Source organism: Equus przewalskii, chromosome 1 (genome assembly GCF_037783145.1).
Source record: "Equus przewalskii isolate Varuska chromosome 1, EquPr2, whole genome shotgun sequence".
Classification (NCBI taxonomy): domain Eukaryota; kingdom Metazoa; phylum Chordata; class Mammalia; order Perissodactyla; family Equidae; genus Equus; species Equus przewalskii.
The window spans coordinates 57601761-57615838 of record NC_091831.1 but is presented as its reverse complement, the minus strand read 5'-3'; the positions used below and the strand labels follow the sequence as shown (position 1 = coordinate 57615838).

Genomic DNA, 14078 nt, shown 5'->3' with positions numbered 1-14078 from the left:
ATAAAGAAAAAAAACCCGAGATGACATCAGTTAGTTTCCTCCACATAGACAGTATTCAATAAATGGTACCCATGATATCATCATCATTACCATCACCACATCACATCATCATCATCCTCATCATTATTGTTAAGCTACAGGTATACAAAGTGAGCTTCCAAGTAGTCACCGAGTTAGCAGTCAGAGCTGGAAGGGACCATGAAGAATCATCACGTCTTGGATGAGTAAACGCATGGCATCTGTAAGCTGCCCTCTTCTCCTTTGCCCATGACCTGCTCTCAGAACTACTCTCAACACAAGAGTCCAGTCAACTATTACATTCAATCAAACAAGTCTCATCTCTTTGCCCTCCTAGATCTAGCCTAACCCTTCCCACGGATGAGGAAACTCAAGTCCAGACAGAATAAGTAACCTGCCCAAGGTCACAAAAAGGGTAAGAGTTAGAGTGAGAGGAAACTTCTTACCTGGCATTGAACGAAGACACCTCAGTTTATTCCCATCTCCTTGTTCTACCTACTACTCACTTTCAGGAAGCCCAGACAGCCAACTGGAACAATTTCCCCAGATTCTGTCATTACTTCACCTGTGCCTGTCACTTGGAATGCCCATTATCTCTGCTCCCCCTGTTCAAATCCCACCTGTCCCCTTACCTCTTAGAGTCATCCCTCTAGACTCCACCTTTGCCCTTAATCACTGCTGGACTTCTAAAGACCTCTAAAATGCCTACGTTATACCTCACACTCCACCCTTCTCCTCTCCTAGATTTCTTTCCTGCTCTTCCCCATCCTGTACACTCTGAAAGCCAGAAGAGGTCAGAGAACAGAGGAGGTATGTGTTGGAGGCAGCATGAAGATCTAGCTCCCTCGGGCTCAGGTCAACACGATCCAACAGCGGCCTCCTTCCCCTCAGGATAATCTGCCCCAAGGCTCTAATTTGAAAATTCCCTCTTTCTATGTTATTCTCCATCCTCAATAGAAAGGATAACCTTGGCTTAGGACCCTCAAAGAGAAAGATATTAAGTAAAGACCTAAGAATTAGGACACCTGGAATTCCAATCTTAACGTCATCTCTGCCTTGGAAAAGCTGGCTTCAGAGCCTCTGTGTAATGGAACAATGACCTCCAGCTTCTCACTATGTAAAAAGGGAAAGAGCAGACAGGAGTAGGCCAATGGGACATGCCTGACCACTTACCTGCAATCAGGCCAATCTCACAATTAGGATCTTCATAGCCACAGGTCATCATGGTCCCCACTGTGTCATTCACGACCGCAACTATGTCCAGGTCAAATTCCTGCAGAGGAAGCAGCACTACTGTCAGCAGAGTGTACAAGCCAAACAGGCTCAGGAGGGGCCTGGCAGAAGGGGCACGATCGGGCACAAGCCTCAACACCACATCATACGTTTCTCCTCTTGATAGCTTCCCTGAGCATGTCCACTACATCTTCTCCTTCACAGTCAGTGGCCTTGAAGCCTTTGGTCCACCCAATGAGTGTTCCCTGAAAGAAAGGAGAGGAAATTCATTTGAGAAATAGTTTGCTGGGACTACTGTACACCCTCAAAGTCAAATAGATGCAAGGCACTATAGTTGACCTCTGGTCAAACGCATGTGCTTTTGACAGTGCTTCCATCTCTGCTGCCCTAACACTGGGCCCAGAGGCATCACAGAGCATGATGCTCAAACAAGGTCTGCTGCCGAGTGGATTAACTGCAGTAATTCATATTCATCAAGGGTCAACTAGTGTTCCCTGGCCACGACTGCACAGAACAAAGGCCTGGACCATAGTGGTCCCACTTCTAATTTAGCCAAGGACTGATTAAGATGTGATTAAAGATAAAGCTACAAAATGTTCATCAAAGCATTGTTGCACAGTGAAAAACTAGAGGCATCGAATCATTCCAACGTCATGGATCCATCATCTTGTATATCGATATAGGAAATACTATACAGCTATATAAAAAATCATGCTGTAAGAGGACATTGGATGTTAGAGAAAGATGTTCACCATACACTGTTCAGTGAACACACATTAAACAAACACAGATGGTGAATTATTCCATTATTATTTTAAAAACCACACACACACACTCAAATCTGGAAAACGGTCTGGAACAATGCATACACCAGGGGGTTGAGAGTGGTTCTCTCTGGGTGCAAGATTATGGGTGCCTTTTAGTCTCCCTTTTTTGTTTGTCTATATTTCCTAGTTTTCCAAAATTAGCATGCATAATTTTTATAATACTGATAAAAACGTATTTTTAATTTTTAATAGGAAGCCCAAGGTTACACTGATAGCTGGAGGCCGGAGTTAGTCTAGCCTCAGACTCCATAGCTAGAGCCGGCGGTGGGGTGAGGGCAGGTAAAGCTGGGGCATCTAGGCCAGGAGAGGCCCTGGGATAGGAGAGGTGGCTAGCAGCTTTGATGGCAGCGCTCCCAACTCTGTGGGCTGGACGGCCACCTCACCCTGAGGCCCTCAGCCCTGGTCTCTCTCCTTTTCCCCATAGTCCTGGGGAAGCTGGACTCCCTTGTTTCTTTCCTGGTGGGAGGCGTACATTAGAGATTCACCCCCAAATAAAAAAACTCCCTTTCTTATTAGTTGCAATTATATAAAGATAATATTTTTTAAAAGTCTCTCTTTTGTCTCTCCAGCCATTGACACCTTTGCTCCCGCTGTCCCTTGGTCTCTCCCTCCCTCTTAGCTGTGTCTTCATGAACCTGTCAGCAGTGCTGGGAGAGAGGCCTGGAGGCCCAGTGTCCTGGGTAAGGAGAAACAGTGGTGTCCTAGCGTCCATCAATTGTTCAAGACCGTGGACAGCTGCACAAGGCTCCCCTCCCTGATGATGTATTAATTTTTATTAATTACTAATTAATAATGTACACAGTAGTAACACAGAAACGCATTACCCTTATTAAAAATTAAAGTGTTACTGATAAGGATCAACTCCCTTAACTCCCCATCCCCCCAATCTGAGAGGTCACCTCTATTACCCGTCTGATACGAATACTTTCAGACCTTTTTCTCTCTGTTTACATGTATTTTTAAATAAATAAATTCTTACTGTGTGTGGACTACTGCAATTTGTTTTTCTCACTCAATAACTTATCTCCCAGACCTTTCCAGGTCAATTAACATGGATCTGCCACATTCCTTCACTGTGCAAAATACTCCTCAAATATAATTGCAAGGAAATAAAAAAAGCCACAAAACACACTTATAAAATAAGTACTATTTTTATCCCCATTTTTTCAAATGAGGAAACCAAGGTACAGAGACATTAAATAACTTTCCCAAGGACACACAGCCAGTAAGTGGAGAAGCCAAGATTCAAATGGAGGCGCTGTGGTTCCAGGCCCCTGCTCTTAACTATTGCACTCCGCTGCCTCCCGTCAGGTGAGTAACATCTGTGGAGCACTTAGAACCATGTCTGGCACAGAGCAAGCACCATGTATGTGTCTGTTAAATAAAAATCAAGTAGTTAACTCCATCTGATTGATTGCACAGTTTATTTAGTCCTGCTCCACTGCCAGACATAGGGGTTATTTCTAAATTTTCATGATTAAAAAGCGGTGCTGTGGTGAACCTCTCGTTCATTCCTCCTTGGGCACGTGTTTGAGACATGGAATCTTGAGAAACAGATCTTCTGGCTCTTAGCATTCTGGCACTTTTAATTTTGAGAGATCTAGCCATATTGCCAGATAACGCGGCCTTCTGAAGCCCTCTCTCCCCGCTCTCTGAATGACTGGAGTGGGGGAGGAGGGAAGCCCACTGAAGCATGTGTTTCCACGGCATTCTCAGAGCCCTGGGGAGCTCTGCTTCAGTTCCAACTGCACACCCACCCATTGGACGAGACCCGCATGCCTCAATTTCCTCACATGGAAATGAAATAGGATAGAAAGCAGAGCATAACGCACACAGTAAGGGGAAGTATGATTTCTTGATTTTTTGCTTTGATTACACACACGTAGGTGTACTGTGCATCACAGCCAAGATGATGCTAAAACACTGGGCCCCAGGCCTGGTCTCCTCGCAGGCCAAGTGCAAGAGCCTGGCTCTCGGGCCAGTGTCCTGGGCTGGAACCCTCCACCACCGTTTACAGATGTGGCAATTTGGACAACTTGCTTAATCTCTCTGTGTCTCTGTTTTTCTCAACCACAAAATGGTGATTAAAAATAGTGTGTATACATACAATGGAATATTATTCAGCCTTAAAAAGGAAGGAAATTCTGACAGATGCTACAACATGGATGGACCTTAAAGACATTATGCTAGGCAAAATGAGCCAGTCACAAAAGGACAAATACTGTATGATTCCACTTATATGAGATACTCAGAATAGTCAAATTCATAGAGACGGACAGCAGAATAGAGGTTACGAGGATCTGGGGGAGGGGTATATGGGGAGTTAATGTTTAATGGCTATAGAGTTTCAGGCTGGGAAGATGAAAAAGTTCAGAAGATGGACCGTGGTGATGGTTTCTGAACAATGTGAATGTGCTTAATGCCACAGAACTGTACACTTAAAAATGGTGAAAGTGGTAAGTTTTATATCTATTTTACCATAAATAAATCAATAGTAAAAAACAAAACAAAACAAAACCAGTGTGTACCTGATGGGGACACTGAGTGGATTAGACAAAATCTTAACAAATCTTTGGTGTCATTCTTCTTTTTAATGTCAGGAGCTCTCTGGTTGACTTGCCGTGCTGACCAGAGTTCTCCCTATAAATTCAGACACAGTGTTCTGTTTTTATGCCAGTCCTATAAGCCTGATTGACATAAGCCTGTCAGAGAGAGAGATAACGCTCTGCTCTCCACAAGCTGGCAGATAGTGTTTTTACCCAAGAATTCCAAAGAGACCTTGTGATACATTTCTAAATTATTACAAATAATTTATTAAAATTATTATCCATGATGTTCTTCAAAGTCAACTAAATCAGTCTTCTGAGATTCTAGTATCAGGAAAGAAACGCATTTCTTCTGATGCGCTGGTAAGTTTTTGTTGATCAGACGATAAAAACCCTACAACCTATTGTGTTTCCCGGTGCACACCGGCTGCCCAGGAAGACACAGATGATATGACTGGCTTAGAGGGATAACTCGCCTTAACTGCTCATTACCTCTTGCTATCTCTTCATACTGTGATCTGACCTCTCTTTTAACAGTATTCTTATGCATGTGTCCCTTCATTGTATACCATCCTAAATTCTTTTGTGAACCCCAATCCAAAAAATAATAACGAAAATGGAACATAATAAATAGAAAAAAAGAAATGGTTCGAATTCTCCATCATGTTTCCCCAACTACCCTGAATTTGAGACCCCTACCTAGGATGAACAGTGACTCAGAGCCACCTTGAGATTCCTCTGGTGGAGGAAGGAAGCCCACTGGGCTGGCTGTGAGCCTGGCTGGGCTGTCTTACCTTGTCAATGCTCGCCTGCCTGCAGGGAAACGAGAAGGTGAAGCCCAAAGGCAGCTGGGCTCCCTTGAGGCCCATGTAGTCCAGGAAGTCCGCGATGCACTGCACAATGTGGTCAAAGAGCTGCAGGGAGAGAGCGGCAGTCGTCCTCGGTCAGCGGTGATACGAGGTGGCAGGCTGGCACCTCGGAGCACAGAACCCCCGGCCCAGCATTTACCTCCTCGCCGGTGCCCTGCATAATCTCCAGGGGGATGGCGAAGATCTTATTGTACATTCGCACCGACCTCCGTCCGCTTCTGATCTTCACCAGGAGGACCCGGAAGTTGGTTCCCCCCAGATCCAGGGCAAGGAACTTTCCTTTCTCTGTGGTGGAGAGAGCGGGGGTTGCATTCCACCAGCATGCACAGAGCAGGGACCCATGTGGAGGCATTGGGAGGACGAGGAGACACCGAAACAGAGCAGATCCAGGACGTGCCCCTCTGGGGCTCATGGGCCAGAGGGGCACGGCGGTCACTAAGCACAGCATGAGAGCACTGGGCACGCACTTGGAGCCTGTCTGAGGCTGGCCTGCTTTTCTTCGTATCCGGTAAAGGTCACACATGACACTTATGTTCAAGGATCCTCTGAGGATGAATCCAGGCCAGGCTACCCTGACTGCAAAGAACTCTGGGAGGTGTTTCCATCCTGTCTGTATGGCCTAGAGGAATTGTTCATCACCAGCATGAAACGATTCTTCCTGTCCCCACTCTCCCCTTCCCCAGATGCCACCTGACTAACAAGAAACCATATCAAGTCCCAACACCCCTACCGCCCAGGGCTACCCCAGGCCTCTCACCGCTCCGACATCACAGAGCTTCATAGTCTGTTCTGTGTAACATTTTACCTCGCTCACTGCCTCACTCACTCTGTTCTAACCACACTGGTCATTTTGCTGTTCCTTGAATTTGCCAAAGACATCACTCCCAGCCAGCTCCCTTTCCCTTATCCTGCTCATCTTTCTTCATAACCCCTCTCATTACATGGTACCATATGTCATTTATTTGTTTATTGTCTGCCAGCCCAATAGAACGTGAGCCACAAGGCTCACTGCTCTATCACTGTGCCTAGAACAGAGCCTGACATATAGTAAGTGCTTAATGAAACTTGAGGAATGAAGGCAGAAGCGTAAAAGGGATGAATGAATAACTGAACAGTGTCTTCTACTGCTCTCAGTTTTTTTCCCTACGTAGACTCGAAGGATACTGATTCTGGAAAAGATCTTTGCTGTTGAGAGACCCCACGTACAGTTGTGTGACCTTGAGAATGTCATCTAACCACTCTGAGTCTCAGTTTTGGCATCCATAAAATGGGAATCATTCTCTCTTTATGTATCATGCAAAGTGTTTGTGAAGATGAAATGAAATTAAAGGTTCAAAAGCAAATTACAAGACATAAAGCATTTTACAAAAGTCATTATTTCTGGGTGAGGCTCATGAGGTTCAAAGAGGTGAAGTAACTTGTCTAAAGAACTGACTCCACGGTTTAGTGGCTCCTTTCAGCTGAGCACAGAGGACCGGGAGAAGGATCAGGGTCAGAAAAGTCAGGGGCAGAAACTGATGAGAGGGGAGAGGGGAGAAGGAAGAGAGCCAAGCCCCAGGGGAGAAGAGAGGCAGAGAAGCGGGTGGGAAGATAAGCCAGACAACTCCAAGCGTCCAGATGGCAGCTCCCGGGGACAGCATCTGGGTCTTCTGTTTGCCAAGAGTATGGGGTACACTCCGTGTTCTCAACTATGTAGACACACACATACACACACACACACACACACACACACACGCACATAACCTAACTCAGGTATTATTTCACTACAAATGCCTTGGATGGACCAAGACAAATAGATTCAGAAGGAGTACTGACCTTCTGCCCTGCTCTCCCTCCCTCCATTACAGACATGAATCCAAGGCTCTTAAAACAAAAAACCTAACTGGATTCAAGGAGTTTTGATGAGACCTCTGGGTGGCCCCTCAGAGAAGGAGCTGTGCGCAGCCCACCTGTGCCATCCGGCATCCCACAGACATAGGTGGGCAGCATCTTGACTGTGGCCAGGGAGTGGGTGTCCCTCTTCAGCCCATACTCGAGCTCAGCCCGCATCTTGTCCTGCACACCCACAAGCTGCTCTTGCGTCAGCCGAAACAAAGCCAGCACCTTGTCAATCTGCTTCCGCTGAGCCTGCACTCGGGAGGCCACCGCTGTCACCATGGCAGCCCCCTTGGCGCTGCCACTCTCTGACAGGAGGAAGCGGACGTCACAATTCGGAACCAGTCTCCTCACCACCTTGTGCAGGCGTTTCGGGTATCTGAAGGCAGGGTGACAACAAAATACACAACAAGCATAAAGGCTGGGCCAGCCAGCGGGGAAGACACAGGTATAGCAGCAGAGCTGGGTCGTGGGGAGCCCTGCTGGGCCACGGCTCGCTCCTTCAGTTTCTGGATGGTGGGGGTCAGGGGGTGACTGAGGGAGGGACTAGGGCAGCTGGGGCAGTGGAAGGGACACTTGCGAGGCTCAAAGAAGTGGCCATTTTATCACTAATACTTCAACCAGTAGAGCATGTCCACGTATAACGTATTGGCTGAGCATCATCTCTGCCCAAAGGGGAAGCTTTCCCCAGCTCCTTCTGGGTGTACCCGCCTGACTTCCAACACCACCTCTGTTAGCCAGAGGGGCTTCTTTCTCCCTCCTTCTGGGAAATTCTCATTTCCCTACCAGTATCCTTCAGGTGAACTTCGCAACCTCTGCCATCCTGAGGTTTCCCCATCTATAACTGGGTGTATCTTACTTTCCAATCTTACCACATAGTAGGTATTCAATAATACTGGATAGATAGATGAAATGATGGATAGATGAGTGGAAAGATGAATAAACACACAGATGGATGGTCTTTCTAGTCAGGCAATTGGCGTTAGCAGAATATTTCCTTAAGAATGATGCCCGGGGCTGGCCCCTTGGCCTAGTGGTTAAGTTCGTGCGTTCTGCTTTGGCAGCCCAGGGTTTCACCCATTCGGATGCTGGGCGAGGACATGGCACTGCTCGTCAGGCCATGCTGAGGCGGCATCCCACATACCACAACTAGAAGGATCCACAACTAAAAATACACAACTATGTACTGGGGGGAGGCTTTGGGGAGAAAAAGGAAAAATAAAATCTTTAAAAAAAAAAAAAAAGAATGATGCCCAAAGCAACCTAGCCAGCTAGATGAATGTAGTCTCTGAATTCACCCTTTCCCCTATAATCTCAGAACCAATAGGAGACAGTTGGTTCCAGTAACCCAGAGAAGCAGCATCGCTTACAGAGAACGCAGGGGCTCTGTTCCAGGGGGGACTCATTCGTGGGGGGTGTGGATCGGCAGGCAGCACTCACTGAGGGTGTATCTTGTACAGTGTGCCGTCCATGCCCACCGTGGTCCGGAGCCGCACCAGCTTCTTGTTCTCCCGGAGGCGCGTCAGGATGGCTGCCAGGGCCGCTGCACAGAGATTGGCTGAGCGGAAGGAGACGATGGTGCAGACGTGCTGGACCGCAATGCAGTCGGCCTCCGAAGGCTCAAGGCCCAGATCCGTCAGGATCTCTCTTGTATTGGCAAGGCCTTCTTTATACCTGGCCAGGGACAGTAATGAGAGGACCACACTTCTCCACCCCAGGGGATCCCCCTCAGAGAATCAGCTTTCCTACATCTCAGGACTGTGAAAATAAATAGGCTGGCAAATAGTAATATAACAATAACAACAATATCAGTTGTTATATAATAACTATATATAAATATATAATATATATAATAATATAAATAAATATATATAATAACAACAGTGACCAGAGCAGCCGCCCTTTACTGAGTACTGACTATGTGCCAGGCACGTGTCAGGCACGTGTCTAAGGATTTGACATGTATTAATTCAACCCTCACAATAATCCGGGGCAAACTACTATCATTACCCTATTGTACAGAAAAGAGACCTGAGGCACAGAGGTGGTAAGTAACTTGTTCACAGTCACACAGCTAGTAAGTACAAGGGCCAGGATTTAAACAGTTAGATTACAGAGCTCAGCCTTTTGACCACTCTGTACAATATTTCCTTTCACAGAAACTCAGTCCCAACCAAGTTCTGCACAAACACAGACTCTGGGAGTCAGATGCCACTCTGCTGAGCTCAGAATCTAAACTGATTACAAAGCTCAGGGCAATGCCAGGGTTTCTAGGCCTGAGGAACAGGACCCTGAGTTGACTGGGGCCAGGACCTTCACCAGCCAACTCCTCATTGCAGGGACCTGTGCATGAGGCCTCAGATCATCAGAGCCAAAGCCAGTCCCCAATGGTACCAGGTAGAGGAGGCACTCACTATGGAAGAAGTTCTTAACTTGGATTCCGTGTATGGGCTTTAACGGGTCCAAGGATGCCCTGATATTGTAAGAAAAATTGTGTGCAAATGTGCATTTGGGGGGTAAAGGGTCCAGAACTTGAATCGGATTCTCAAAGGGGTCTGCGACCTTAAAAAAGTTCCAGGTCTCCACTTTAGTGAAGAAGAAGGCAGCAAAACACAGAGAGGAGGTATGCCTCTGACAGCAGAATCCCTGGCTGGTGAAATCAACGAGAAGCCACATTTGAGTCACGGCAGGCATTGCTAACCCCCATGAAGCTGTGCTCAAGCCTGAAATCGCCTGGTGAAGAAGGAAGCTCTGGTTCCTTCTTGCTGTACCACTACCATGAGCATCCCACACCTTGACTGCCACCCTAACCCTCTGCAGAGTCAAGGCGGGAGAGACCCAGTCGGTAGCTTACTTTTCCATGGCAGCCACGTGCCGTGTTTCAATCTTGCCCTTAGTGTGGAGAGCAGAGGATTTCTCACCACCAAACAAGAGGCCTGCCTTGGCCATCTTCAGCAAGATGAGCCTGACGAGTTCGCCCAGGTACAGGCCACTGATCATCTTCTCAAACCTACGATTCAGCGAACAGATCAGTGGCAGCAACACCTTTGGTTCTGTAGCATCCTTTCCCAAAGCCCATGAGCCACGTTCCCTGGTCAGGAGCATGAGTAGTGGAAAGGCTGTTCCACAGGTCAGGAGGCCTCAGCCCCTTTCCCAGCTTGAGGTGCCCTTGGGAGCCCACTCACCCTCTCTGAGCTGCACTCTCTTCACCTAGAAAAGGGGAGGACTAAACTAGAGGAGATCTAAGATATTCCTGCTCACAAAGTGCTCGATTCTAAGAGTCTTTATCTCAAATCACCCTTGGCCATAGGGGTGCTCTTCTCACGTTAGGCACAAGGAAGCTCAACTTCAGAGACTTCTGGTACTTTCCCAAGATCAGCAACCGTGGCAGACAAATCCAAATGTCAGATGCTTCCAACTTCTACACCATGCTTCTCTCCAAGAGAGAAAGATGCTGTGTCTGTGAGAAGGGCTTGGATAGCCCAGAGAGGTTTGACGACAATGTGGATGGACTATCCCACCAGGCTACCCACACCCTGACTCTCAGTCTGCATCCGACAGGCAATCACTAATTGTTTCCCAGGTAAACTATTAAATATAATTTTTATTTTCTAAACATAAGAAGACACAAATCAAGGACGATCTGTTTCCTAACCAACTTTATCTATTTAAAAAAAATCCAGGTTGGGTTTGAGGGAATGGAATTTATTTTAAGTGAAATGGAGAAGGTGAGAATGATAAAGTCCAAAAAATGGGCACCTCTTTCTTGGGCCGTGACTGCTCTGTGTCACCAGTGAAATGGGTGTGTGCTGGGGAGCAGGTACATCAAAAGTGGAAATTTGGGGACCGGCCTGGTGGCGCAGCACTTAAGTGCACACATTCCACTTCGGCAGTCCAGGGTTCAGTGTTTCGGATCCTGGGTGTGAACATGGCACTGCTTGGCACGCCATGCTGTGGTAGGCATCCCACATATAAAGTAGAGGAAGATGGGCATAGATGTTAGCTGAGGGCCAGTCTTCCTCAGCAAAAAAGAGGAGGATTGGCAGCAGTTAGCTAAGGGCTAATCTTCCTCTCACACACACACACACAAAGTGGAAATTTGTTTTCCAGGTATGCATTTCTAGTGTTTGAATGGTTTCTAGGAGACACTTATATTTATTTACCAGGGCTTCTTAGAAAAATGTTAGATTCCAGATTGGGACTGGGAAAATGCACAATGAGTCTGGAGCATCTTACTGTGCCAGAAAATAAGGAAGAACTTAAAGAGTAATGGGAACATGTCAAAAGGACATAGGGATCAGCTTGAAGGGGCTTCCATTGGCGAAATCTGAAAAAATTTGAGCATCGAAATAATGATAGGAAGAAATTATAACCCGTTAAATTAAAATAGAATGCATGAGTCCATATTAGTATATATAGGTAAATGGAGGAGGTAGGAAATTTCTTCCTTATACTTGAATAACAGCTAATAAGCATAGAGAGGATGACGGATTCAGAAATTCATCAATGGATGCTAAAACGAGAGAGTGAAAGTTTAAAGAGAAACAGGATATGTATATAGTCTCAAAGTATCTCTTCACCAGCTACTTATTCCTTACAGAGGGATTAAGAATAACCTGATGATGGAGAAGCCTGTTGCGTATCCCCTCGACCAAGTGATTCAAGTTAGCATCGCCAGTAACGCAATGAACCTCACGCGCCTCCAGATATGACGCACTGACGAGGACACACATCGCTTGTGTGACATTCCTGCACAAACGCATCATCTGAACCTAATCATGAGCAAACAGCTGACAAATGCAAATTGAGGGACATTCTGTCAAATAAATGGCTTGTATGCTTCAAGATCATGAAAAAAAGAGACTACAGAAGTTTTCCAGATTAAAGGACACTAAGGAGCCACGGCAGCAACAGGCAGTCTGTGATCCTGGACTGGAGCCTGGACCAGGACAATGTTTTTTCTTTTTGCATAAAGGACATTTGTGGGGCAGCTGGTGAATTTTGAATCAGGTCTGTAAATTAGACATTAGAACTGATTAAGTGTTAATTTCCTAATTTTGATAATTATACTTTGGCTATGTAAGAGAATGTACTTGTTTTCAGATAATACACTCTGAGGTATTTAGGAGAAGAGGGATATTATGTTCGCAACTTAGTTTCAAATGGTTCAGAAAAATAATTTCATACAGACAGATGTGTACTTATGCATATGTGTATTTCGTGTGTGTGTGTGCATATACACACAAACATACAGAGACAATGTTACTATTTAGGGGATCTGTGTGAAGGGGAATTTTGTACCGTTTTCGCAACTTTTCCTCAAGCGTGAAATTATTTTAAATTTTTAAAAAATGTTTTTTCATTCAACAAATGCTCAATAAGCTGCAATAATGTGCAAGACACTGTGTGTAGAAAGGAAAGAAAAATCACCCATGTAGCCTGCCTTCAGAGAGCTCAGCACATGGAGCTGAGGCAGACCCTAAATAGTCGTACTACAGGTGAGCGTGGGATGAGAGCTGAGAAAGGCTCCAGGACACCTTAGGGAAGGACTCCCACCTGTGCTGTATGATTAGGCACCTAAGAAAGCAAGGTGGCAGGGGAGCACTGGAAACACAAATGAGGAATTTGGCTGAGTCCTGCTTTCTCCAGCTGCACTGGTTTGTCCTGTGGCCACTCATCCAAATGCGCCAAGAGGGCAGGACCCAAGACATCCGGTTCACAGCTATATCTCCTCTGCCTCACACATATGTGCTCCAGAAATATGGATTAAATTAGAATTCAGGTTTTGACGTAAGAGAAGTCCCTCAATTTCCTTGGCTTCACTTTGCTCATCTGTCCAATGAAACTAAATACAAGCCTTGCCTCATAAGCTCACTGTGATGGATAACTAGTCACAACTGAAAACCCCCCAGGGGAAAGTGCACCTGAGTGATCGGGAATTTACTGGTGCCGATGCCCAGATCACAGCACAGGGTACTCACAGTTGCTTCCCGGGGTTGAGAGAGCCGAGGTCCAACTCCCGGTCGAACTCGGTGCGGATGTCTTCCAGGGCCCCGTCGTCCCCAAAGGCCCCCCACTCCGTGTTGATGCACATCCTGCCCTCGTCACCTTCCACCAGGTCTATGTTGCTCATGTCCTCCATGTAGCACGCGTTGGTGCCAGTGCCTGAACAAGGGGTCAGAGAGAACGTGCAGAGATGGAAGGGCTCCCAGCCGGGCACAGACAGAGAGAACTCTCAGCCTCCTGAGAGTCTTCCGAATGTACCACAAAGTGCCTTTGATCCACTCCCGGGGCTGGTTCTCGCTGAGGGAAGCAGCTGTGGCAAGCCCGGGAGTTCATGAGGATAAAGCTGACATGTCAAGTCTACACTTCTCAGGCTGTTAATGGTTTGCTCTTATGAATGGAGTCAATTGTAAACAAGTCCCTGATGAATATGTATGAAAGCTCACAAAGCACATTTACAAAGAGGAGGGTGAGTTATCCTAAGCTTATAAATATCAAAAAAAATTAAATCACCAATCCACCATGAAAAAAATTAATTTTTTAATCCTTTCCCTAAACTACTTAGCTGCTTCTCTCTTTGATACTAAAAATATTCCTTACTCATGGCCTGCCACAATATGTTCCTAGCATGAGGTACACCCTTATCTTTGACAGTGATTAGCCATCACATAAGAAAGCAACATTCCATCATTCAAACACAAAATCAC

General features: G+C 46.2%; 1 protein-coding gene across 1 annotated transcript in view; it reads right to left on the bottom strand.

The window, feature by feature from the left end:
• HKDC1 (hexokinase domain containing 1) overlaps positions 1-14078 on the bottom strand; it is a 48183-nt gene that overhangs the window by 14503 nt on the left and 19602 nt on the right. The window contains exons 7-14 of the mRNA XM_070564693.1: positions 13350-13533; positions 10223-10378; positions 8809-9042; positions 7443-7747; positions 5633-5778; positions 5419-5538; positions 1401-1496; positions 1192-1291 (exon numbers count right to left, since the gene is read on the bottom strand). Of these exons, the coding sequence (XP_070420794.1) occupies positions 1192-1291; positions 1401-1496; positions 5419-5538; positions 5633-5778; positions 7443-7747; positions 8809-9042; positions 10223-10378; positions 13350-13533 (1341 nt within the window). The remainder of the gene's footprint in view (positions 1-1191; positions 1292-1400; positions 1497-5418; positions 5539-5632; positions 5779-7442; positions 7748-8808; positions 9043-10222; positions 10379-13349; positions 13534-14078) is intronic.